The sequence below is a fragment of the Callorhinchus milii genome, unplaced genomic scaffold (genome assembly GCF_018977255.1).
Source record: "Callorhinchus milii isolate IMCB2004 unplaced genomic scaffold, IMCB_Cmil_1.0 Scaffold1, whole genome shotgun sequence".
In the NCBI taxonomy this organism is placed as follows: Eukaryota; Metazoa; Chordata; class Chondrichthyes; order Chimaeriformes; family Callorhinchidae; genus Callorhinchus; species Callorhinchus milii.
This window is the reverse complement of record NW_024704742.1, coordinates 4,384,641-4,406,991: the sequence shown is the minus strand read 5'-3', so window position 1 is coordinate 4,406,991 and position 22,351 is coordinate 4,384,641. Positions and strand designations below refer to the sequence as shown.

Sequence of the window (22,351 nt, the reverse complement as noted above, 5' to 3'; positions counted from 1 at the left end):
GAAAGCAACACACAGCACTAAATAAAAACACCAAGACTTCATTTTAGTCTGTAAATTACATACTACAAAAACAGATAGAAAAAACAGAGTTTAGAGAAGCATTTCCTGTGGGAAACAACTTTATTTTTCGTTGTCTCCACCCTTCAAAGGCAGTCGTTTCACAAGACGCACTTAATATCTGTATGTTACTGTACAGGTTTCTATGCAGGCCTCGTCACCTTTGGTGAATGCAGTGTAGATGCATTTCACAAGAGAAGAATGTTGTTTGTGTGATTGCAAGCCTATTTATTTCATTGCCCTTTTTTCTTTGTTACTCTTTAAAAATGTATTCGACATACGCCTACGGGCCATGTATTGTGAATGCTCATCCCCACGTTTGTGCAACTATCCTGGTTTAGGAAGGCAGGAGATAGTGGTGAGACATAGGGGATGTCACCAATCGCGAAAGCCTAATAGAGAAGGCCATAGAGGCATAATCAATTGGCATATTTATAAGGGAGATAGGTGGATACTTGGGAAGTAAAGGTATTAAGGGGTATAGAGAAAAGGCAAGAAAATAGGATTAAAAGATCTGCCATGATCTAATAAACTAGCAGAACAGGCTCGATGGGTCCTCTGGTACCTATGTTCCTAAAGGGACCCCTTGGTGATGTGTCATGCTTGAGTACCTCCACCCACACGCATTGCTGCGGAGAGGTATGAAATGAGTATGTGCTCAGGATACCTTGTGTCTCCAGGTCCCCATCTTGGCTGAGTCATTGGAGAGAAAGTGGGAGGAGAGAGGTAGTGAACAGGGCTGAGTCATTTTTCCAGAGGGAGCGACTGAAAAGAGGAGAGTGAGTTAACTTGCAGCTCTCAGTGTCAGAGTGGCACTGTAAGTTAACCTTAATGGACCTTAATGGTTAACTTACTAATAACTGGTTATTAAATGCACTTTAATACCATGAACAGGTTAAACTTTCCGAGCAACACTTGATATCTCATTGCTGTTGGACAGGAGGGGATGATTCATATCTGGGGGAGGAAAATATGTGACATACCAATTCTACCCACTGAGGCTCACTCAAACAACTGAACACTGCAGCTAAGCACCATATGAGTGGAAACAAGGTTGGCGATGTTCTCCTCTTTGATAATAATGACAGTAATAAACAATTTTTGAAGTTACAGCATTGTTTGAAATTATCATTAATACCATAAGATTACAGTACATGTCAGTCACATGCATTGTGAGGCTGAATTCTCCTAAAGTCTTTAAATCTTTTAGGGACGTACTGTACTGAAGCAAATGAGGGGTCAGCTGCAGATGCCACTGGAAACTTTCCAGTTTCTATCAGGTGTTTCATCAAACCTGTGCGTCATTTAGGAAATATTGAAACATTCACCTGGTTGACATTTCATCAAATGTGACCTTTTTTTTGGTTATAAACCAAATGCCTCCTATCAGATCCCGTGAGTTAAATGATTTGTTATTCCACTATAATGGGATAGTATCAGTGGGGTCCACTATGCCACAATAGTTTTCTGTTGTGATGGCTTCTTTTCTTTGTGACATCAATTTGGGTGTGTACATGCTTCAATGCAATCAGAAGCAAGATGTTAACACGTCATACAGCAGTTTGTCAGCTGTGGCATAAACGTGGGGAACAGTGGGTTTGCACCACCTGTATATCAGAACCTTCTACCCCCTCCCCCACTTGTTAAACACCCATGAATAATGCAATCTAGTATCTGTGGGATAATCTGAAGTTGCCCACTGTTCTCCAAGATCACAAGAGTAGTCTGGATGAATAAAACCCTTCAGCTCATCCAATCTCATCTCTCCAGAACACCAGTCCCACCCCCCCATCACTGCATCAAGCTGCTTTTTAATTGAGTCCAGTGTCCTACCCTGGCTTCCACCACATTTCCCAGTAATCTGTTCCAGTCGTTGATTACCATCTGTGCAAAGAAAAAGCAATAGGTCCTCTCCTGCCTGCCCCTGGGTCCATGAACTTCCATTGTACCATACAGAAATGATCAAAATCTGCACCTTTCCATATTAAGCATTTGGCAATGGGGGAAAAAACACACTGAGTCTCCTTGGCTGGGAGCAAGAGTGCTTAAGGACACAGGCGGTTCATTTTTTTTTCCAAAAGAGCAGAAAAACACGGCAGTGTTAAATCTCATGTGTTCTAGGAATTGGTGACAAATGGTGACATTCTGCTGTGACTGCTTTTTCCTTCTTGCATCCAAGCAATGCAAGAGCTGAATAAAGCTCTATTCAGAGAAAGTATGGAAATGTGGTACAATCAGCTGTGGCATGCCAGGTAAAACTGTGGTGAGGGCACTACAATACTAGTAAGAATCAAACAACATCCTCAGCTAACAGAAGTGGAGGTTACAGAACATGAGCAGGTGTCAAGGCTTAAACTACAAGACTGTTATTTGCATTACAACATATGGGTGAAGTGAGGCACTGTATGTACAGTCTCAGCAAATAAATAATTGGTTCCATGTGCTGCTCACAATTGACAAGATTATAATTGTACAGTCACTGTTTAGTTGCTACTTAAGAGTTTTCTGGAAATATCTGCATCACTCGTTTGCCTCAATCCAACTGGTATTGAGTGAGGCCTTTGTCTGGGCTGGAAACGGGCTAGAGTCATTTGTAAATGGCTGATGTTTTCGTTTTTGTAATCGTCAATTGCAAGCTGTTCCAGCTTATTATCTGGAAGGGAGGGAACATCAAAGTTAGATAGCCCACCCACAGCACTTCTGCTCAGTCAGTGTGAAAGCTTCCAACCCTGTGCCCAAGCTATTCCAGCCCAGATCCAGACCTCTTGTAACAATTAGTGAAAACAGCATGTTTTCTGGTACACTTAGGCCTTTTGTTTAAGATTCTCTTCCCCTTTCTCCCTCTTCCATCCCTTCCCCCTACCCCGGGCCGTATATATTACACACAGGAGATAACCTTTTTAAGAGTTTTTGTTCCTTCGATATCCCCCCATTCTGTCACACGTGTGTTTTCTTCACGAAGAACTTTCTTACAAAACAAAACTCAGTATAAAATAGGGCTGATGCGAGAGTCTGAGGCACATTTTTGGGGGAGGGGGGGCGGGTAGAGGATTGAGGCTAAAAATTATGGTAGGTTTAAAGCAGTATCAATGAGGCTTACAGGTGAGCTGTTTTGCCCTACAAGTGCTCTGCAGTTTTACAGGAGGCGAGTTCAACCACAACTTGCATTTGTATCACACCCTTCAAGGGTGGAGTGTCTCAGGGTGCTTAACAGCGGTGTGGTTTGATGCTGAGCTGAAAAGAGAGGGAAGGCGAACAAAGGCACGATCGAAGAAGAATGTCTCCAGGTGTGATTTCAAGATGGGCAAAGAGGGGGCAAAATGGAGGGATTTAGGCAGGGAGCTCCAGAAACTCAGGGCATAGTGGCTGAAAGGACAGCCACCAATGGTGGATTGGAAGGGACAAGAGAAATGCAGAAGATCTGAGTCCAATCATGGTCTGAAAGTCAGGTCAGACAAAAAATGTTCCCTGTGGGTCTAAGGCTGGAAATCTCCAAATTCATGTAAATGAAATGCAGAATGTTTGATTCAGAGAATCCTTGAATAACTAAAATCCCTGACAAGTGAAGTATATTTCAGTGAATAATTGATCCTGCAATAGTCAAAGAGTCAGAATAATCTTCGCCTACCCTCTTTCCTCCTCCATACAGCCAGGTGCTAATGAAGTAACAGCAGTGGTTAACTACATTGTCCCTCAATTAACCAGTTTAATGATGTAAAACGGGTCACTCTTACTCTTACTTAGTCACTTTCTTCAAAGGCTGTACCTTGATTCTAATTACTAATGAGCAGTATAGAGGACTATCAACAACAGTCCGGTGTGATCCAGTTTCCTATCTGTTTGAGCGCTAAACCTGTTACACAGCTTACAATGTTGTTCCTCAAAGGTTACAATCCCAAGCAGCGTCTTGCTCAACAGTCGCTCTCAGAAAGCTCTGACACCACCATAGAGTGATGGGGAGTGGGTCAAATCCCTCACCCTGAGCTGCTGATGTTGATCGGTCCACAGTTGGAGGTTGCCAAGTAGAGGCTAGATACATAGAATGGTATACGGCACGGAAACAGGCCATTTGGGCCAACCAGTCCGTGTCGGTAACAGTAAATAATCGTCTCTTTCTTTCAATGCTGCATGTTGACTTGACCTATGGATGTTGGGATAAGCCTATCTCATTATAGCATTCCTTATTACTCTCTTGCGTCCTAGCAAGCCAAAGAACGGAAGCTGAGAACCGTATGGAGCAGGGCTGATGAGAGCTACAGGTGAAGGGGAGACAGACCATAAATTGACCGTTGCTTTCCATTGTACAAGCCACACTGGTCTACCACACAGTCCTGATACGGCAAGGATTTGTTTTGTCCAAATGTTATACTCAAGTGATTTGGAATTTTAGAAACGTATCGAAACCAGGAACACTCCAACATTCGGGCATGATTTGTCCACTGTTTAAGAAACTGGGGAGGGGTGAAATTCTTCTCGTCACTCAGTGGAGACTCTTAACGATAGATACGGTCTTAGAACAGCAGAACCATACAACGTCAAAGCATCTGCACTTACTCGGAAGAGAAATTTCTCACCCTCCGCAAGCTTTGCTTCATAAAAATGCTGCCCTGGTGCTCGAAAGGTTATTATCGTGGTGGGAGGTGTGGTTACAGTGTATGTGTCCTGCAGAGTTACCCTCTGCTGTGTGGGCGCTGATCTCCAAATACTCTTTTAAGTGCAGTGATTCAACAATCAAGATCACAGTTTTTAAGTATAGACGGCGTTGTGCTACTCTTCGTTTTAAAATTCGTTCCCAGAAAAAGAACCGTATAAAATAAAGCTACTGTACCTATAGTAAATGATACTTTTCTTAAAATATTTTTTTTTTTTAATTTTGAACAGTCTCTCTTTACCAATATATGGACACGTTGCCTGGGTTGCTAAAGAACGTGGGTTAAAGGTCAGCGGGTTCTGTTGTTCTACAGTAAAAAAAACAGCAAAGGATTCCCAGTAGCCATTCCACTGAAACTCTGCCGGAAATTCACATTGGATCTTCTGAGCTTCACATATTTCCCGTTCTCTCAGACCTGATTGATATGTGTTGTAAGTGCACAAATTCTTCGTACCTGGAGCCTGGGCCACAGCTAGTGACGGTCATAGGCTGTGGCAGGGGTGGCTGGCTGTGTGCCCCGGGCTGCGGCACTATAATAATATGGGGAACCTGGAAGATAACAAGAGGTGCAGTTATAATAATAATAAATAATAATAATAATAATAATAACTCGACAACTTCGTTGAGTAAGAGGCAAAATACTGCAAACGCTGGAAATCTGAAATAAAAACAGAAGTCGCTGGGAACACTCAGCAGGTCAGGCAGCATCTATGGAGAGAGGAAAGTGCGGTAATGTTTCAGGTCGATGACCTTCCGTCTCTCTGTTTTTGTGGGTGAACACTATAGCCAATTGCACAGAGCAGTGTCCCACAAACAGCCAGGAAGGGAATGACCAATATTATTTGGGGGATTGTTGGTCCGGACACCGGGAGAAACTCCCTTCTCTTTTCGAATAGTGCCATGGGATCTTTAACATCCTCCTGAATGAATGAACAGGCAGGTGGGACCTCAGTTTAATGGCTCGGCCGAAGACAACACCTCAGAAAATGCAGTACACCCCCGGCACTGCATTGGAGTGTCATCTTAGACGATGTGATTCCAAGTCCTGACGTGGGGCTTGAACCCACAAACCTTCCGTCTCAGAGGTGACAGTGCTAGGCTGACACACGATCATAACTGAAGATCGAATGGCAGCCTGTGGTAAAATTGCAACGTGAACCGAGTGTTTCAAACAATGCACAATGAATACAGTGTGAAAGGGCAAACATATAATTTATTTTCAAATGCTGATGTGGGTAGCACTGGCATTATAATTGTTGAATTAGTCCAGCAGCACCTACTCTGAAATGAATAATTCAGAACATAAATCACGTTCGCCGCTCTTTCGCCACCTCAAGAACTCTGAAGTCGCTTTCATACAATGAGATGACTCGAAAGGACGTGACCTCTGTACAGGAACGACCTCATTGTTTAGCAGTCGAGACCATTCGCTTGTACATAGTAACCTCATATTCTTGTGAAACATGAGGAAAGCTGAAATAGTTGAGGTGTATTAGAGTGGGAATTCTGTCATCTTGAGTTAAATTCTTCAATATACACATATCGTGTCAGTGAGGAAACAGGAACAATGCATCAAAAGAAATTTATCTTGATCTATGTCAAGTTAAAAGTAATGAGCTAAAATGGCAGAGGAGTTATCACATTCAAAGAGCATGAAATTGGATCATTTTTCTTCATTAGATTTTGTTACTTGCATTTAGTGTTCTTTTAAAAGTATCAGTTTGAACTTTCGCACTGTATTCATTATGCGTTATTTCAAACACTCAGTTCACATTGCAATTTTACCAGTTCTCCATACTCTGTACTTTTCACTTTGCACTAAAATTACTTTTCCGGGGGTAATAAACACTTTTAAAAAAATGTGGCCACTCAATCCACGACGGTTTGTGGGGCACTGCTGTGACCAATTGGCCGTCATGTTTCGCCCACAAAATATAGTTAATTCACTTTACAGTATATTCTCTGAAGCGCTTTGAGGCATCTCAAAGATGTGATAAGGCTCTGTATCAAATGCAAGGATTGCCATTATTATCTACGCTTGCACTGTCCTCTCATTACAAACAGGACACAATTGCCAAATGCCTAAATTGCATTTAACGCAGGTTCTATAACGCAGGGCCAGTCATACTGATCAATCATCATATGGGAAGGACAGAAATGTGTGACGTTAAGAGACTAACTGATATCACACAAAGCGTAGGAAGGTTTTGTCATCTTCAAAATAGAAATGGGAAATGATTGATGTTATGATAGAATATTTTAATTTAGTTCCTTAAATGAATTTGAAACCAAAATATGTGACAGGGAACAATAGGATATCCAGGCAAGTGTCCTTCTTTTGCTATTTGCCCAATGTGCTTGATGGAGACAGTATTGACCATTCTCAATTACCCAATAGACAAGTCATGGATGAAAAACTTGCATGGCTTAACTGAGAATCCTATTATGTGAGCATGCATGAATGTTTTTGTAATCCAGTAATGACAATGGATGCTCATACTGAGGTGACAAAAAATGTTGATGCAATGCTTCAATTTAGAACCACCCACAAGACCTCATTTCAGACCTTAAGCACATTTTTAGCGAAAATGATCATTTTCAAAAGACTTCCCAGCTTGAAGGAATAGTTCCACTCTGACATTACCAGGCACAAGATTTTAGCCTAAAATCATCCACAATTGGACCGTTAATTTTAATAGGGACACATACACCTGCCTGAATTAGGTAAACAGGATGCATCCCACTGGAATAGAGTGTGCATTCCATTCCAATAATAATAATCCTTCCATTTGATACGAGATGTTTCAAAGCGCTTCACAGAATATACTGTAAAGTGAATTGGCTGTATATTTTGAGGGCGAAACACAGCAGACAATTGAGCACAGCAACGTCCCACAAACAGTCGTGGATTGAATGAATTTTTTTAAAAAGAATTATTACCGCTGGAAAATTGATCTGCCAATCGAGGGTTCCTTCTTATTGCTAGATAAGCAGAGGCGTGTGGAGCAAGGAAACTTGCCCAACGTTTCGCCCTGCCGGGAATCGAACCCAGGTCTCTAGCTTGTGAGGCAAGCGCTCTAATCACTGAGCTGCAGGACTCCAATATATGGGAATTTACACGTGTAGGCTGTAAGACGTAGGCTGTAGAGCTCTCAATTTGGTTTCGATACTCTTCAGATTGGTGATGGGTTTCCGCGCGTGTCAGACACCCGGCTGACAAAAAAAAAAGGTCTCAAATTGTGTCCAAATGGGCTCCAGCTAGTTCATGGAGTCATACTGAGTTGACTGTACAAGTTGATAAGTAATTATCAGGATTGAACATGCACCAGCAGAGATTAAACAATTTGCCCACAAATAGAAAACCCATGCAGTAAATCCTGTGAAACGCGTTGTGACATTTTAATCAACATGTTGAGGTGCTATATTCAAAATACAAAGATTATCTTTTTTTAATTTTTGCTGATTTTTTTATTGAATTTTGTTCCACGACAATTTTCACATATGGAGTCCACAAATCAACCATTATAATAATTTATCTCCATTCATTGCCCCTTTTTGAAAGTACCTGTCATTCTCACTATAAGTGGCCGTTTTTAAAGTCCTCTTCCTCACCTTCGACCCTTTTGTTAAGGCTCCAGCGGTGGTTTGATTCATTTTTGTCTGAATTCTTCACCTTCCAGCAATTTTTTTTTAAAAATTACATTTTTACTGATGAAAATGTTTGGATGTTTCCTGATTTTTATTGAATCCAGGCAAGCCTGGTGACGTTGCACCAGTGACCACTTACACCATTCCATCCCATATATAATAATAATAATCCTTGCATTTGGTATAGCGCTTTTCACGTCTTCTAAGACGTCTCAAAGCGCTTCACAGAATATACTGTAAAATGATATAAGTATTAGATCATGGTTTTTTAGTGTATTATATTATACTAAGACTACAATTTGCGGCGTTCCTTATTTAACATCGGCATACATTATCACCAGCAGGTGGCAGCACACCCTCCAAGTAAGTGGTTGATTTCTTTTCGCAACTCAGCACCTTTTTTTAATCTAAGGCAGGCAATATTATTTGGTCATTTGAGGCCCTACCTTGGACTCTGTTATATTTTGTTATGATATTTCTGCAGAGAAGAGTTGAAATCTGCCCTCTACTGAGCCCCCCAAAACTACTTTCTATCAGTCAAGCAGACTAGGCTCGTGGCCTCTGGACTGGTTGGTAAAAGTGATTTTTTTTACCCTGATAAGCACACTGTGAATCACAAATATATAAAAATGGGAGGGCAGATACAAAAGGCTATCAAGCAAGAAAATGAGGTTATGGGAAATAAAAATATTAATGCTTGCATTTGCTAAAGCGACTTTCATGTCAGGAGGACAACCCAAAATGCTTCACAGGAAATACTGTAAAGTGTATTTGCCGTATTGTGTTTTTATAGGCAAATGTAGCAGCCCAATTGCACTCAGGAATGTCCCACAAACAACCATGGCACAAATAATTCATTGTTTCTGAGGATTGTTAGCCAGGACACTGGGAGAAAATCCCTTTACTTTTCAAGTCATGTAATGGGATCTTTAACATTGACCTGAACAGGCAGATGGAACCTTTGTTTAAGATCTTATCTGAAGGATGGCACCTCCCACAGCACTGCACTAAACCGTCACCTTCGACTTTGTGAGTTCGTGTCCGGATGTGTAGTTTGAACCCACAACCTTTTGACTCACAGGCGAGAGTGCTACCACTGAGACAGGCTCCAAAGCCTGGGATACGGAGCGTGGAAGTTAGGAAGTTATGTTGGAATTGTATAGGATATTGGTGAGGCCACAGTGAGAGTATTGTGTTCAGTTCAAGAGTTTTCGTTACCGGAAGGAAATGAAAATAGAGAAGGTAGATTGGTTAGGTTGATACCAGGTGTGAGGCAATTTACATTTAAAAACAGGCTGCTTAAATTGGACCTTTTTCCACAGGAGCACAGGAGATTGATATGATAGAGAAATTCAAGGTACTGTTGGGGCATAACAGGCTGGTTATGGATTTCCTTCACTTGGGGAATCAAAAGTCAAAGGGGCCATAGTTAGCAGAAAAAATAGGGGAGAAGTCAGAAGAATTTTTTCATTCCCACTGAGTGGTATTCGGGTTTAGAATTCATTGCTTCAAATGCCTATTGTGACTGGAGAGGTAGAACTGTTCAAAAGGGAAGTGCATACGATTCTGAGCAGGAATAATATTAAGGAATAGAGGGAAAAAGCTGGAAAGTGGGATTAATGTAAGGGCTGCTTAGAAACATCGGTACTGACAGCACAGACACAATGATCCAAATGGCCATCAGATGATCAGATCACCTCACTCTTATTAGAACGCACAGCAAAGTCTCAATGACAGAGGCACTGTCAGGAACGGCAGAATATTATCATAAGCGTCTTCACAAGGTGATAACAATTCCCGGGTTGCACTATTGCTAATTTCTTTCTAAAAATTGCAATTTATACTTACTTAATAATCCAGGATTTGGGAATCTCCAAGACTCATTATATGTTGAATACTGTGGGTGAGAGTAAGGACTCCCAGAAAAATCGCTTCCTGGAAATGAAAGAAGAAAACATGAGGAAGGTTCAAACAGCAACAACTTATTTTAATATTTTATATGTATACAGCGCCTTTCATTTGGGCTGGAGTCTCAGGGCGCTTTTTTACACTGAGCCGGGGAGAAAGGGGAGGTGACCAAAGGCACGGTCGAAGAAGAAAATCTTCAGGTGCGATTTGAAGACAGGCAAAGAGGGGGCAAGACTGAGTGATTGAGGCAGCGAGTTCCAGGGATTTGGTACATAGTGGCTGAAAGCACAGAGCAGAGGGGTCAAGGGACATTCAGAAGGCGTTAATCAAGACATTAAAGACACTCAGGATAATTAGTGACTGGTTGTCCTACAATAGGAGATCTCTCAATAGGAACACATCTGGTGAGAAATAATTTGATATTATGTACTGCAGCATCATTAATAACCAATATGCACCCCGTCTTAGTTTGCAATTACCAGTTTTATTTTTGCATAAAGCTCAAAACGTCACTAATTTTACTATATCAGGCGGAACAGCTGGTACTTGTTGATGTGAGAAAGATGCTGCAAAAATAACTTGAGATTTATTAACAATCCACCCAACTGGCCTCACTAATTAGTGCCATATTCCAGTCACTGCGTCGGCAAGATATTCTCTGCACCGACTTCCACACACCTCTTCTATTCTCTTTCTCCTTCGTCCCTCTGCTCTTTGCCCCCATCAGCAGCACCAGAAGCCTTTTCAAATTCACACGTGAGGATTAATATCACCAATTTTAGTTCACGAATTCTGGGCTTTAACCTGATGCAAATAGCTCACTCCTGAGGTTTACACTGTTTGTACCATAAACCAATTAGAATAAACATTTTAGCATAAGCCAGGTAAACATGATTACTCCCTGAAACATTAAAAATCCATTACTTGCATTCACTTTAGTGACTTAATTAAATATTTGTGGCTTCCTCCAGAATTTTGCCAGACCAGCTCCTTTCCCTCCACAATGTTTGCCAAACTTCATCCAGCAGTGCTCCACTGCTATCCCCAGCTTTTTTTTTTGCTTTGATTTAGTTGGGGGAAGACGGGGGTGATAGCAAATTTCCTGGCTGTGCATATTAATCAGCACACAACGGAAAATTTAAAGTCATCAGCTGCACGCCTGCTCAAATGATTTGAAGCAAGCCGACATTTCGCTGTGTGATTTTCTTCCTTCCCCTCCTGCTCTCAGTCTCTCGGGGGATGCACTGGAGTCTGACAGGCTCAGGCTTCCAATTCTGTGTTTTTTATGCCTCAGTGGTCAGGGTGTCAGGCTCCTGCAGTACAGACCAGCGGAGAGCTCGAGGAGTCACTGAGCACCATCAGCTCAGTGACAGAATTGCTCACTTCCCCCGAAATATTCTGCATATCGAACAGCCTTTGCAAAGAGCGAGGCTGTATAGAAAAGAGGCAGGAGCCGAATAAAAACTAAACCAGATCAATGCACGAGGAAACAGCAGCAAGGGCCTTGTATGGAAATGTCCATCAAAGATAATTCTTGACAGCTGAACTGTTCAATCATCAACTAAGATGAGACGTCCCAGGAAGAGCACTTTAATAAACATCAAACGGATGAATTTTAAGATGAATTCATTTACTATATGATTATGCTGTGTATATATATATAAAATATATAGTGGATCTATACTGTGTGTGGATGTATAGACTATTAAGTATATATCCCTTATCACTGAATCGCACAAAATGTTTAATTATTACCAATTAATTAAGTCTCAAATGGACCGTTTGTTTTTTCATTTGCAATAAATTTCCCAGCGCATTTCCAGGGAGTATCAAGTAGGTGCTGCAGTTTGTAATTTAATAGTCTACGTGGCTCATTGTAAATTGCTGGCACACGTTTACAGCTAATGAAAGTGACGAATAAGAAATAAAGACCCCAATTATTGGTAAACTGAAGAATCGAGTTCTAACGAGTGCAAGAGGTTTTAAGTAGCTCAAAGGCCTGGATAAGTTGCGTGCAGTACAGATAGCAGCATAGTGGACATCATGGAGCATTGTAGTCTGACAGGCAGTGAATTTACAGACCCTCTGGGTGGTGCATGGTTACAATGCCTGTTATAAACTCCCAATGCCAGGCTCAATCCATTTACGCACAGCAGAATTATTACCCCCCCACCCCCCCCTCTTTGTACGGCCAAATAAATTGGAATTTGAAGGCCAATTAATCCCACAAGGATAATCACACATGGTTCGATTATCTCTATGGGATCAATTGTAGAGTGTACATGTGGAACCTCAGGCAAGTGAGTGATGAAAGTGCACTGGGAGCAATGTCTGCCAGCACTACTGCTCCCCTCAGGGACTCTGTGGCAGCATCAACAACAACAACAAATTACACTTGTATAGCGCCCTTCAGTCAGAGGTTCTTGGACCCCTTAACAAGCTGAACCAAATAGGAAAAAAGACTTGCTCTGCAACAACTTGTATTTATATAAGTCCTGTGGAGTCCTGTAGCTCAGTGGTTAGAGCACTCGCTTTGCAAGTGAGAGACCTGAGTTCAATTCCAGGCAGAGGGCGAAACCTTGGGCAAGTTTCCTTACTCCACACAGAGCCTAATAATAATAATAATCCCTCAAAAAAAAAAAAAACAATAATTAAATTGGTCATTTTCAATCTACGACTGTTTGTGGGACATTGCTGTGCGCAATTGGCTGCCGCGTTCGCCCACAAATATACAGTCAATTCACTTTACAGTGTGTTCTGTGAAGCGCTTTGGGACATCCTCCCGACGTGAAAAGCGCTATATCAAATGCAAGGATTATTATTATTGTTATTATTATTATATGGTGCCCTTCAGTGGATAGCGTCTCAGAGCACTTGACACAATCACTACACTTAACGGTAAACCATGTGAAGTACTTTGCGATGTCCCTCCGACATGAAAGGTGCTATAAAATAATAATGATAATGTTAATATTTGCATTTGTTATAGAGCCTTTCACGTTGGGAGGATGGCGACAGCCTAATTGCACACAGCAGTGTTCCACAAGCAGCCATGAAAGGAATGACCAATTTTATTTGGGGGATTGTTGGCCAGGACACTGGGAGAAACTCCTTTCTCCTTTCGAGTAGTGCCATGGAATCTTTGACGTCCACCTGAACAGGCAGACGAGACCTTAGTTTCACATCTCATCCAAAGGACAGCACCTCAGGCAATGCAGCAAAATACCTCAGTACTGCACTGCAGTGTCATCTCAAGGCTATGTGAGTTCCAAGTCCTGACATGAGGCTTGAATCCACAACCTGGGACTCAGAGGCAAGAGTGCTATCACTGAGCAAGGCTGATACGTATCAAATGTATATTAAATGTCAGGATGATTATTATAGTTCAACTGTAATGCAGAATGAAATAAGCCAAATTCCAGTTTGTTGCCCTTCCTCTGAACTCCTCTCCCTCTGGCTCCTCTGAACTCCTCTCCCTCTGGCCTTCAACCCTCACCGACCCCTCTTCTCCTCTCTCCCTCCTCCACAATATCCTCTCCTCCACACTCAATACTCTTGCCCCCATCACTTCCCGCACTGTCTCCTACTCCCGCTCCTCCCCCTGGTACACCACCCACCTCCGCTCACTGAAATGCCAGGTGCGGGCTGCTGAGCGCACCTTTGTCAAATCCGGCTTAACGGTCCACCGACAAATCTGGCTGGACCTCCTCAAAATTTACCGCTCCACTCTAGCCTCGGCCAAGTCGTCCTTCTACTCCAGGATAATCCTGGAGGCGAAGAACAACCCCAGGCTACTGTTTTCCACCACATCCCGACTCCTCCGTCCCCCCCGCCACCCCGCGCAGGTCATCTCCTCCAACCTTCACTGCGAGGAGATGCTGGATTTCCTTGAATCCAAGATCAAGGGAATCCGCTCCGCGGTCACTTCCCCTCCAACTTCCACCCACCACCCACCCCTTCCCTCCCACACTCCGACTCCTACCCATCCTCCCCTACACACCTTCGTACCCGTTTCCCCACCCTCTGTCACTGAACTCATCCTATCCCTAAAACCAACCACCTGCTCCCTTGACCCCATCCCCACTCCACTCCTTATCTCCCAGCTCCATTTTCTTGTCCCACACATCACTGACATCATAAACCTGTCCCTCTCCTCTGGCTCTGTCCCCATTCCATTAAAAACTGCCATCATCACGCCCACCCTGAAAAAACCCTCCCTTGATGCGTCGCAGCTATCAAGCTACCGGCCCATCTCCAACCTCCCCTTTCTCTCCAAAGTCTTGGAAAGAGTTGTCGCCTCCCAACTGCGCTCTTTCCTCTCCACCCATTCTCTTTTTGAACCCCTTCAGTCAGGTTTCCGTGCTGCTCATAGCACAGAAACTGCCCTGGTCAAGGTCACCAATGACATCCTGACCATCTGTGACCAGGGCTCCCTCTGTCTCCTCGTCCTCCTCGACCTATCGGCAGCATTCGATACGGTCGACCACACTATCCTACTCCACCGCTTGTCCTCCCACCTCAACTTTCAAGGCACTGTCCTTGAATGGTTTAGGTCGTACCTTTCTCACCGTCTTCACTTCGTCTCAACGAATGGCTTCTCCTCCACCCCCCGTACTGTCTCATGTGGTGTCCCTCAGGGCTCTGTCCTCGGTCCCCTCCTCTTCACCCTCTATATGCTCCCCCTTGGTGACATCATCCGCAAACATGGGGTTAACTTCCACATGTATGCGGATGACACCCAACTCTACCTTTCCTCCTCTACTCTCAACTCCACGACCACCGATGTCCTGACAGCCTGCCTGTCCGACATCGAGTCCTGGACGAGAGACAACTTTCTTCAGCTCAACGTGCAAAAAACCGAGGCCCTCCTGATTGGCTCACGTCAGCGCCTCCGCACCTCAGGCGCTGACACCATCAGCATCCAAGGCTGCACTCTCCACCTCTCAAAGCCAGTCAGGAACCTCGGCGTTTTGTTCGACCCTGAGCTGTCCTTTCTCCCTCACATCCGCACCACAACTGGCACCGCCTTCCATCACCTCCGGAACATCGCCAGACTACGGCACTACCTCACCCCTCACGCTGCTGAAACCCTGGTTCACGCCTTTGTCACCTCAAGGCTGGACTATGGGAACTCTCTCCTCGCCGGCCTTCCCGCCACCTCCCTCCACAAGCTGCAGGTCATTCAGAACTCTGCAGCTCGTGTACTGTCCCGCACCAGGCTTCGGGACCACATCACTCCCACCCTCGCTCGCCTCCACTGGCTCCCCATCCCCCAGAGGATTGATTTCAAGATCCTCATCCTCACCTACAAGGCCATTCACGGCCTTGCTCCCTCCTACCTCTCCAACCTACTATCCCCCTACCTACCTGCCCGTACCCTCCGTTCCTCTGGCTCCGGTCTGCTCCACGTCCCCCGCCCCAACCGCCCTACTATCGGTGGTCGGGCCTTCAGCCTCTCAGCCCCGAGGCTCTGGAACTCCATCCCCCAGTGCCTTCGCCTTGCTTCCTCCCTTTCCTCCTTCAAGGCCGGTCTCAAAACCTTTCTCTTTGACCGTGCCTTCAGCTCCCCTCTCGACTCTCTTCCTCCTCCTCGCTCCCTCCCTTCCCTCCCCTCACCCTGACCATTTCCCCCTCCTCTCTCCCTCCCTTCCCTCCCCTCACCCTGACCATTTCCCCCCTGCTCGGGTCATGACCCAACTGTGCAGCGCCTTGGGACGTCCTCCTGACGTGAAAGGCGCTCTATAAATGGAATCTTGTTGTTGTTGTTGTTGTTCACCGTAATCTTCACACTTAGGTGGAATTTTTAAGATGGTGTGCAGCCGTTGGAAGGAAAGGTAGGATGAAGTGAGGGAAAGGTAATTGCAGCCTATATACCTGCTCTGTCCACAGCCAGGGTGTAAAAATCAACTCTGGGTGGCTCCTTCCCACCAAGTTTATCATCAGGGGGTGATTCTCCATCACATACTCTGCATTTCCTAAAGCAAAAACCTTAGAACATTCCCCCATTTCTACGTCTTCATACACCTCCCCTCCTAGCAATATGTAGGAACCCGGTTGTTATTCGATTGGCGGATCGCTTGTTCGGGGGTAATATTCCCTCCAAAAATAAGTAAATAAAAAATAATAATTTGGTCACTCAATCCACGACTGATTGTGAGACACTGCTGCTGCGATTCACCCACAAAATATGCAGTCAATTCACTTTACAGTATATTCTGTGAAGCGCTTTGAGACGTCTCGAAGATGTGATAAGGCGCTAATTCAAATGCAAGGATTATTATTATTATAAGACAGAAGAGGACCAGCAGCAGTGACTGAAGACCACAGTCATTGGGAAGGGCTCTAGAACCAGTTCTTGGTATTCGATTTCTGCTTTTCATATGAATGATCATATGGTTGGACTGGGCTTCTGTGCTAAAATTACAATTAAAAATAGAAGTACTGAATTAAAATTCTGAACCGTTGAGAGACAGTGTCAGTTTTACAGGCACAATCGGCTGCATTAAGATAAAGAGATACCTCGACATTTACCCCAACCTTCACAGCAACAGCAGAGTGTTCACAATCATTCCAAACTGCATGACAGTAACTTTATGATAAATAATCCCATTAATCCTCCCGTTTGATGAAGTGCCTTTCACATCAGGCTGACATCCGCCAAGCGCTTCACAGGATTTAGTGTGAAGTGCAGTGACTGTGTATTTTGTAGCCAAATGTGGCAAAAGTGCCATTAACAGAGCCAATACCTAACATTGACAATCATTTTGATTTGTTTTATAATAACTTACAGTAACAACCACCTCATTAACAGATATAAATATAGGGGATATAATGTGTGATATTTCTTAACAGGTTTCTGAATAAGAAATACCTGTATATAATTATCACATTGCTAAAACAATGACCGAGCCGATGTGAAGCTTATTCTCCAACGCCATCAATGATTTATAAATTCCACAACTACACATTCCTTATTAAGAGATCTCTTCAGAAATATCACAACTTAGACCGCTAAATACAGTGATTAAAATGCTTCAGAGCGGTTTGGGAGTTTTTCATATGGAAGCCATTCAATCCAAATAAAGTTATTTGAGACTCTGTGTCCCAGTAACCGCACCCAGTCTCTAAACTTGCTCAGAATCTCTAACAGTACGCTATGCTACAGGAAAAATATCACTTGATCGCACTCACTGCAGCAGACTGTATGTGTCAGCTTCAGGCAGTACATTCTAAACTGCTGTCGGGTGCTATAAGGAGACTGGAGTATGTGTAGACAAAGTACAGTCCGCGAATAAAATCAGGTCAGGCTAGAGTGTAGAGCCTTTTGCCTTTTCCCCGTCTCCTTTTTGTTTGTTTTTTATCTGTGCATATGGGTAGCGAGACAAGGATGGTTTTGTGGATTTCTAAGGATGTAAAATTATTACAGAGTTTTAAAGTGGGATCCCGCTTTTACAACAACAACAACAACAAAATTACATTTATAGAGCGCCTTTCACGTCAGGAGGACGTCCCAAGGCGCTGGACAGTCAGGGGTCAGGACCCGAGCATGGGGCAGGGGTGGTGTAGGGGTGAGGGAAGGCAGAGAGGTGGGAGAGAGACCAAAGGCACGATCGAAGAGAAGGGTCTTGAGACCGGCCTTGAAGGAGGAGAGGGAGGAAGCGAGGCCAAGGGACCGTGGATGGCCTTAAAGGTGAGGACGAAGATACTGAACCCGATCCTCTGGGGGATGGGGAGCCAGTGGAGTCGGGCGAGAGTGGGAGTGATGGGGTCGCGGAGCCTGGTGCGTGAGAGTACACGAGCTGCAGAGTTTTGGATGACCTGCAGCTTTTGAAGGGAAGCGTTCAGAAGGCAGATGAGGAGGGAGTTCCCGTAATCGAGCCTTGAGGTGATGAATGTGTGGGTGAGGGTTTGGGCAGCCTGAGGGGTGAGGCAGTGGCGGAGTCTGGCAATTTTGCGGAGGTGGTGGCAGGCAGTGCTGGTCATGGCGCGGATGTGGGGGAGAAAGGACAGTTCAGTGTCAAACAAGACACCCAGGTTCCTCACTGTCTCCCGCAGTGAGTCTACAAGTCTGACTAAGGATTGCTTTGGGCTGTGGGCCGTGTTCAATTCTTGAGCTATAGACACCTTCAAATAATTCTATGTATTTTTTACGCAGTTAAAAATACTGAATGTTTAGTCATAGTAGTGGAAAATAATTTAAGTAATGATTATTTCTCATTCAATGTGTTTAGATAGATGGAAATTTAAAAAAATGAACATTTCACGAACACAATTTAAGGAGAATAATCAAGACAACAATATTAATTAAACAACAACGTACTTTCCGAGGTTTCATGATCTTGATTATATTGCGAAGGTCATTAAGGAGGCCCTAAATCTTTTCACCAAATTGAATCTATGGCTCGTCTGAATAAAATGCCACCAGAGAGGTTAGCTGCGCAGCAGGGTTTTTTTTAAAAAACTTTAAGATAAAACAAAATTATGTTTTCTGTGTACGACAAAACAGAAGTGATGGTAGTGTATACAGGACACGTAGCAAAAAAATAATAATCCTTGCATTTGATATTGCGCTTTTCACGTCTTCTAGACGTCTCAAAGCCCATAAAATCTTTAATACTTTTTTTTTAATAAATTAGTCGGAGGAAGAAAAAAGAAATTCAAATGTGCATTTTCTTGCCAGCTAACCCCTGGTGGCACAACTAGAGTCTTGCAATACACAGCATCAGCTGGCAATGTGCCGGGAGAAGGGATAAAGAGAGTTGTTTCAGGGCTGTGCCTTGTTTGATCTTGTATTTGGGACACCATTTCAGGGATTTATCGTATGTTTAAGATGCAACAAATACCACTGGAATCTGCCAGCCTCGCCCTACCTCGCCTCGCGATGCCTGTGACAAATGTTTTGAGACAGAACGTCAGAGCGCCGTGGAGGACGGGCGCTTGTCATTCATTAAAATAAACATAAGGGGATAAACTGTGCCCTTTCCGTTCTCGTCCGATACAAGTGGAATGTAACGTCGGAACGAACATGTGTTTAATAAGCACAGAAAAAAAAAAACCCTGGAGGAATCTCCTCAAACTCCAAATCAGCATTGCAGCCACAGTGTGTCATTAACAGTCACATGGCATTAATATTCCATCAGTGAGTGATGAGCGGCAGATTCAGGTGGGCATATCTTGCTGTGAAGTAATTGTCCCACTCTTGGCCTGCAGCAGCATCCATGAAAATTTAATGCTTCCCGCAACACCGTTATGAAATATTTCAAATAGTAATTGCCAAAACACCCAAATAATTACTCCCTAGAATTTATCACTTTCCATTTTTCAATGAACTGTGCTCTTAGCCATTCAAATTAAATTACAGACAGTTTGAATAAAGTGTAAAGACCCCCGTGGGGAGAGAAAAAGGAAAGGAACAATAAGATTTTTCTGTGATGTTTTGTGATTCTAGGAAATCCGGAGAAAATGTCACCTCCTGTGAGGCAGACGCGAGTCTCTACCATTTGTAGTGGGTGTCTGCTATGTCTAGTTGAGGAAATGCATGGATCTATTATACGCGTGGTGACGCAGGGTCCAGGACTAACCTGTGGCTAGTGAGGCAGAGTCCGGGTCTCTCCTATAACTCAGTGATGAGAAGCAATTAAATAACATCGTTAGCCAACCACGCACACAACTTCACGAACGCACACAACGAGATTTTACTTTCCCAGCATTGCTGTGCTGAGAAAAATAACTGGTGTAAACACGTACAACAGGCTAAAAAAGGTGAAATCCTGAATTAAAGCTCCAATGTACGCTTGCGGTCTTGTGCTTAGACTAACGTGTACAACAACAAGAACAAGAACAACACGTTACATTTGTAAAGCACCTTTCACGTCGGGAGGACGTCTCAAGCACTGGGGACGTCCCAAAACGGGTAAGGGTGTTCCTCGACGGACAAACAGCAGAAAAGTTGCAAGACAGCGCTCTCAATGACAAGATGATTCTATCTGGTTAAACTTCAGCAGTATCCCATCACACACCGGGGGGTTACCAAGCCTTGGCTCGTGCTAACTTACGCTTAATATTTTCAGGGATTAATTAATCGTCCCTCCAGAGAAGGAGCGCCCACTCCATTGCAGAAGAACGGAAATTTCCATGCATAGGTGCATGCAGAAGTGGAACTCAAATCCGGCTTTGGAATACTCATAAGTCAGATAAAGTGTTTCTGCGTGACACCTGCTGACGAAACAAAACAGGAAGCAGAACGGAACAAAAGAGTCGAATAGAATTTCTTTTGAGTCCATTTCAGTGAAGCGGTAAAGGATTTTGTGGGAAAGGAAAAAGAGAAGCACAAATCCAAGACGAAGTGGCTGAATAAGAAATTCAAAAGTAACCTAAAAGCAAAGGTACTTAAAACATACAAGCAAATAGAAAGTATTGAGCACCGAGCTATACAAAATGAGTTGAGTTAACCAAAGGGAATATTAGAGAAAGTAAGTAAGCCAAAGAAACACATTGTGCAAGTGGGATCGGAAGAGTTTATTGAATTGTGTTAGCAGTAAGCAGAGTGCTAATGACCAGATAGATTCTTCAAGTAATAAATTAGATTTGGAGTCCTGTAGCTCAGTGGTTAGAGCACTCGCTTTGCAAGCGAGAGACCCGGGTTCAATTCCAGGCAGAGGGCGAAACCTTGGGCAAGTTTCCTTACTCCACACAGAGCCTAATAACAATCCCTCCAAAACCAAAAGCAATAATAAATTGGTCATTTTCAATCTACGACTGTTTGTGGGACATTGCTGTGCGCAATTGGCTGCCGCGTTCGCCCACAAATATACAGTCAATTCACTTTACAGTGTGTCCTGTGAAGCGCTTTGGGACGTCCTCCCGACGTGAAAAGCGCTATATCAAATGCAAGGATTTTTTTTTTTTTAGAAAGCGATTATGGAAGGAGATGGCAAATTTGTTGAATACATTTTTCACAAAATAAGACTGTCTGGAACCAGTTGTTTTGAATCAGAATAGTAGGTATCAGTACTACATGTGCTTTGAAGAATTTGAGAATTGAAATATCTACAATTGGGATCAAATTAATGTACCCAAGGATCCTCAAGGAAATGCAAGATAAATAGCTCAGGCGCTGGTTAATATTTTCGGAGCTCTGTAAACACTGGAACTGTGCCTAAACACTGGAGGATAGAGCAAATGTTATCCTGTATTCAATAAAGGATTGAGACATGAGCCCAGAAATTACAGACCAGTTAGTTTAATATCTGCAATGGGAAATATACTTGAGAAAATTACTTATGGGATATTATCAATGCTCATCGAAAGAGCTGAGAGGAATAGTCATTATGGGTTTAAAAACAATAATGCCTTATAAATCCACGGGAATTCTTTGAGGAAGTAACTAAACTGGTAAATGAGAGCTGCCCAAAGAATATAATTCACTTGGGTTTTTAACTGGAATTGAATAAAGTTTCACTACGTGAGGTTTTAATGAAGATTACGGCTCATGGAATTAACGGAAGATTAGTTGGTTGGATTGCAAACAGAAATAGAAAGCAGACGGCAGTGATAAATGGAATCGCTTTGTCTGGAGGTAGTGGCTGGTGGAGTTTCACTAGAGTCTGCTCTGTGTGCCCTGCTCACTCTATTCATATCACAAAATGTGTCGGTACCCAAGCTCTGTGGGCAGGTTAAAAATAAAATTATTATATAATGTATTCAAATATAATATACACGAGTTCTTCATGTATCATAATGTGATAAAGTAAACTCCTGATAAACCATCACTCCGCCCGGCAGCCAACTGCGCACAGCAGCGTCCCACAAACAGTCGTGGATCGAGTGACCAATTTATTTTTACTTTTTGGAAGAAATTACTACCCCTGGAATACACATACCCATGTAAAGCAACTCCAAAACACTTGCCAAACAAATACGTTCGCAACTGTGTACAGGAGAAGCCAGCGATAGAGTTTTCACCGCCCACCACTACCACATCATAGCGTTGCTTCACTGAAGAGCACACGTCTACTGTGAACTGTGGGAATGGGAAGCTCGATACCCCCAGCGTCCAGTGTGACCAGCCAGCTTTGCACACCAAAA

General features: G+C 43.4%; 1 protein-coding gene across 2 annotated transcripts in view; it reads right to left on the bottom strand.

The window, feature by feature from the left end:
- Window positions 1-3,401: 3,401 nt before the first annotated feature.
- The window catches only part of pax5 (paired box 5), a 132,540-nt gene continuing 113,590 nt past the window's right edge, over window positions 3,402-22,351 (bottom strand). For both annotated transcript variants that reach the window (XM_042336519.1, XM_042336522.1), the window contains exons 9-10: window positions 10,205-10,291; window positions 3,402-5,257 (exon numbers count right to left, since the gene is read on the bottom strand). In XM_042336519.1, the coding sequence (XP_042192453.1) occupies window positions 5,181-5,257; window positions 10,205-10,291 (164 nt within the window). In that variant the 3' untranslated portion in view covers window positions 3,402-5,180. The remainder of the gene's footprint in view (window positions 5,258-10,204; window positions 10,292-22,351) is intronic.